The 5,475-nt window shown below is 46.9% G+C and overlaps 1 protein-coding gene across 1 annotated transcript in view; it reads left to right on the forward strand.

Annotated features, from left to right (window-relative positions):
• LOC119366503 (pre-mRNA cleavage factor Im 25 kDa subunit 2) overlaps positions 1-3,139 on the forward strand; it is a 16,125-nt gene extending 12,986 nt beyond the window's left edge. Inside the window, exon 7 of the mRNA XM_037632247.1 lies at positions 2,776-3,139. Within this exon, the coding sequence (XP_037488144.1) occupies positions 2,776-2,847 (72 nt within the window). The 3' untranslated portion in view covers positions 2,848-3,139. The remainder of the gene's footprint in view (positions 1-2,775) is intronic.
• The last annotated feature ends 2,336 nt before the right edge of the window (positions 3,140-5,475 follow it).

Below are 5,475 nucleotides of genomic sequence, written 5' to 3' on the forward strand. Positions count from 1 at the left end.
GAGATGGGCCTGGCCGGGCCTGGGGTGGCCTGGTGTGCCACTGCGGCCACGTCCGGTCGGCACCCGCGACGGTGCTGGAGGCACAGGCCTCCCGCACAATGGTGGTGGAGGTGGTTCCCTCCGGCGCGGCTCCGGTGCTCCCCCTCCCGATTTCTGGCGCTCCTCTCTCCATCCTCTAGGCCTCGTGATGGCGGTCTCAATGAGGCGGCATGGATGACTTCAAGACCGTGGTGGCGTATGCTGGTTGGTGGTTGGCTGGCTGGTTGGCTCCGGATCGGACGGATAGTGGTGGTTGGGATGCGGGAGAAATCCCTGCCGGTTCTTTCGGCGCCGACGCGGTGTCGCCTGCGGGCGTCGCCTTTCCTTCCTGAGGGGCGTAGGTGTTACCCATCCTCCACTCCTCTCCGCGTGCCGGGGGAAACCGTAGGACATGTCCGGGCAGCAGCGTCGTCGACGTCGCACCCCTTCTTGGAGGTGCTGCTTGGTTACGCGGCGATTCGGAGCCTTGGTGCGTGGTGGGACGAATCCGGAGGGCGCAGCGGAGGCGGATCATCTTAGCTTTGCCGAGTTGCCGTTGTTGGCATTTTGTTCTTCTTCTTTCTCTTTTGGGCTTGATGTGCTGTGCGCCCCAGCAGTTACCGTGTGATTGGTGGAAGTTGCTTTATTTATAAAGCGGGGGAAACCCTTTTTCGGTAACACCCATCCTTCCCTACAATGCCCACGTCCGGTGCTCATTGCCGGAGCCCCATTGTCGGGCCTTATATCCATTCGGGTGCCCGTCCCTCCTTCTCTCCTCCATCGCCGCAGCTTCATATGTTCGTCGTGCCCCTTCTCCCAGCCAGGAACTCCAACCATGACGTGGCGGCCGGATCGAGCCCATATGGCGTGGCGACGACGACACCCGCGGTTCCCGCTGGCCCAATCGGGTTCTTCTGCTCTCCCCATCCTCTCTCGGTGTGAGCCACCTGCAGCAACCCAAAGGCTGAGGACATCTTCCGGGCTACAACGCAGACCTGCTTCGGCAGTTCCCGTATGGAGCCACGCGCACAACCCGGTCTCAAAGAAAGGCCCATCTCGACACAGAGCATCACCCAGCGCGGCTGGCAACTCTCAACCGAGATCCCGGTGGTGGGGCAGTGTGGCGGCATGCGAGGCCATCCGGTGAGCACCCTCCAGCACACGACGCACGGCACAACGACGCCCTCCGGCGTGGCTGACCGCGGCCGTGGTCCTACAGGTGCGCTTTGCGTGGGGTCAACCTCCCGGCGCAGTGCCCTCCGGGCCGGGGAGCACCGTCGCATGCTGCCGACCCGAGGGTAGCCCTTCATGCTGCCTCGTGGTGCCGCCGTCTGCTTAAGTACAGGACACGTGTTTGCTGCCGGCGGCGGCCAGGGCGAGCGCGGGTTGCCGAGTCGACCCGCGGTCGACTGAGTGTCTAATCTTGGCTGTCGAGTATCTGTATTTTTACGGGCTTGAAGCTATGTACCACTTGATTTTATCTTATTGAATAAAGTTAGCCTGCTGCATGGCAACCGCGTATTCTATTAATTTGCATATTGGCCAACGTGTGTATGCACTAGCAACAGCTGATGTGACTACGTGCATGCGCACCTCCAAGATGCTTTCAAGGGGTACGCACGGTATCAGTTTTTCCCAGTTGTGTTCGGCCTGGCTCCTACGTATAGTTTATGTGTATATTAGTATATGGCTGATGCGTGCTAAGGCACACTTTTAGTTAGTTTTATTCCCTCATGAAGGCCGGGAACAGCAGATAGAGGTCATTTTATCTAATTCAAAAGTGATATATTTCCAACTGTGTTTAATGATGTCCGGACATTGGCAAATTTGAGAGTTGAAACACCTTGCCTGATAGAGAAACAGATGAGCTCAAATGTTGTTCCTCTGTGATTAAACTCATTCGATGCCGACCAGGTAGAATTGGGACCTAATGATGCTACAGCACCTGCAGATCGGGCTGCAGGAGTTCATAATGATGGGACTACACCTCGGGATAGTAGATTTTGCTTTGTGTATTCTAGAAAGTGATTTTGCAGGAGAAGGAATGGTTATGCCAACATTTCAAAAGATGATTCAAATCCTAAAAGCAAAGCTACTTCTGTGGTGTTTCTTGCTTTAGCTACTGGTGGGGAGGATGATACTAAAACTGGTGCTTCAGTGAAATATGTCATGTTGTCTTCCACTTAAATATGTTTACATGTTAATTTCTGAAGCTTGCAGTGTTAGGCTTCCGAGTACTTTGGTTCACATGAGCATGGTTCATTGATCATACCTTACGACATGCAGTATGTCCGAACATAAAAACGATGTCTTCCTGCTTCCACATTTCTATATAGTACAAGGTTTTGTTAGCATAAGCTAATAACATTTACTGTAAATAGTAAACACAATCCATATGAACACACCATATCGAGAGGCGCGGCGTGCCGCCGCACGGGATTTGCTAGTTATATACTATAGCATATTCTGGACACCCCGTTGCAGCCAATGTTTGGGATTCCATGCTCAGCTTCTGAATCAATTATCGACTGGGAACTCTACGGTCAAGCATAGCGTGTATGGAAATGAACTTTCTATGGATTCATAGCCTTCAGCAAACCCATGGTATCGTATTTTTTCTAATGAAATTCAGACCCCACACAAAGTCTGCTCAAACATGGCTATGTTTTGCTCTGCGACTTATATTATTAAATCGTACCGTTATTATGGGTCTTAAATGTGATGAAAGTCTGAAATCTGTTTTCTATTTGGATGCAGAGGTATGGACCTGTAATTTCCACCATCCCGCAGCAGCTGTCTAGGTTCCAGTTCAACATGGTGAGCTCGTAAGGGTGATGAGATAGTGTCCCCAAGGCCTCTTTTGGCAACCCATTCTGAGCGTCTCTTCGACATCAAACTGGCTAATCGACTTAGCATGACTTGTTTTCTCAGTAACCATGTTTCCATGAATTATGCGGCACTGTTGGTCTAAAAACTAGACATGTACCTATGTTTGTCATTCATTTTGCGATTCTGTTAGTACATCTCAAATGTGTTGTATGTGTGGTGTATTTTGTGGTTGTTGTTCCGTGTTCTAATTTACTTTGTGTATATGGACCAATGTATGTATTTATAATTTGCATGATCTCCTATAGTAAGTCTTCAGGCTCGCTCTCTATTGTCCGCCGATGAACTGGGAATGTTTTTGACAGCGTATGGTAAGCATTTTTGAATGGCTGTCCTTGGTCATGTGTAAGTTCTGGGCTTCTGGCATGTGCATTGGGCTGTGCATCTATCCGTGCTCCATCAACCGGCAGGTGTGGGCGATTGCTAGCTGAGCTAAGAGGTGACCAAAATGCCAAAAGCATCTGTAATTTGCTCCGAGATCATAGTCTGCTTCACATATTCAAATAATAACAACCTTTTTTTTGTGAATCAACAACCATTTCAATTATGCAATCTCTCTATTAGACATACCCACTAAATTCATTATGAAATTTCTACCTTACACATACCCACTGATCTGAGAAGGAGAACGAGATTAGATTTAGGTAAAAATAGGCCTGGGAGGCCACTCCATTCTATATTCTATACTAGCATATTCAGGACACTATTGCAGCCGATGTTTGGGAACTTGTGCTCAGCTTCTGAATCAATTATCGACTGGGAACTCTACGGTCAAGCATGGCGTGTATGGAAATGAACTTTCTATGGATTCATAGCCTTCAGCAAACCCATGGTAGCGTCTCGGGCGCATGTTTCCTAGGTGAACTTCGAGCTACTCAAATCATAGGCCATTCCTCTCCGCAATGACTCGCTCAGAAAGCGAACTTCTTTATGAGGGTGAAATCCAATGATGTAAAAATCTTTGGTGCCAAGGACATCCTTATTTTCCTGTTTTGCTTGTTCTTTGTAATCTCGAGATCTATCACGAGGGGAATTATCGTTGACATCTTCTATGATCCAAGACCCCTGAGCATCCGGATTGTATCTCAGATCTGCCAGTGTACGACCAAGGACAAGATCCGTCTGGTACTTTAAGACTCACTCGATAGGAGCACGAGTATCGTCGAGGATCCAAACTTGAAGCCAGCAATGATGAGCGATTGATGCGAGGTACACTCCATTCTCCGATTTCCCGAGTCGTCGTTGTGGAACTTCTTGGGTCATGGTAGTAATACCCTGGGGCGGTTTGATTACTTGGTACTTGCTACTTAACAAAGATATTCTGCTGATAGACAAATGTATATAGTAGCTACAAAATGAGAAAGGCGTTTTGGAGGCCGATCTCTATGGTGGCCGTTATCTCAATCGAGCGTTGTCACTTTAGGATCGGTGCCTTCAGACTTTTCAAGCGCTATACCCAGATATTTAGGAGAAATACACCTGTGCCATTCTTTCCTGTTCTCGATTTGTACGTGGGCCTCCTTTGAGGCTGATGCTTGCGAACATGATGTGCTTTCTGGGCGCATTTGGAGAACGTTCCGCTTACATTTGTTTTTTTATTTTAGAATCTCCGCTTGCATTTGTTGTTCGCCGCACCACACGTCATCGCCTAACTACATTTTTTTAAATCTTCAGCGCCTAATAACACACCATACGCTGGTAAAAAAATAGCACACAATATGTTGTTTCTATTTTTTTTAGTTTGATCTGTTTCTACTATTTTTTATAGGGGAAAATGTGTTGTTTCTATTTCTCGTAGCACACCACACGTGTATATGTGCACACGTCAAAAAGGGAAAAAATTGTGCATCTATAAATTTCATTCCCACATATATCTTTTGTAGAAAAAATATTTCACTAGTTATTCTTCAAATTTTGAAGAATTGCTCACATATATTACAAGGATAAAAGTATTGAGTATGTATGAAGTTATTCTTCCAATTTTGAAGAATTGTCACATATATTGCTAAAATACACAGTGAACACATTGTACACAGTTAACAATTTCTTGATACATGCTATACATTATTCTCAGTACACAGTTAACAATTATTAAGAATGCGATGAACATTTTTTCGATAACGGGTGCATTTTATTGATTCAAGATGAAGTATCAAGTGAATACAAACATAATGAGTACACACCCGGCTTCTGAATAGCTAGAATGTACACATCCAACACCAACACACACAAAGCCCGCCGGCAAATAGCAAAGTCATATAAGACCAAAGCTATCCCTAAGTGGGAGGAATTTTTTTGACAAACTACAACAATGATTATATCCGCACCAACCATTTCATGACAATACAAGGACAAGGATGTCCATGTTCTTCAACAGCAACGCCTTTAGGAAGGAAGCGACGCCCAAACGTCGACGTCACCGGATCCGGCCACTGAAGGCCATATTTTAAGTTTTCACCTTGAAAAACTAGTCTGAGCATATCCGGGCAATGCCTTCAAAAAGGTTACGATATAAGTACACTGCCATTGCCAGGTATAACCATCTCAGGTCAGGCCTAGGTTTTCACCCCA

The sequence above is a fragment of the Triticum dicoccoides genome, chromosome 2B, assembly GCF_002162155.2.
Source record: "Triticum dicoccoides isolate Atlit2015 ecotype Zavitan chromosome 2B, WEW_v2.0, whole genome shotgun sequence".
Classification (NCBI taxonomy): Eukaryota; Viridiplantae; Streptophyta; class Magnoliopsida; order Poales; family Poaceae; genus Triticum; species Triticum dicoccoides.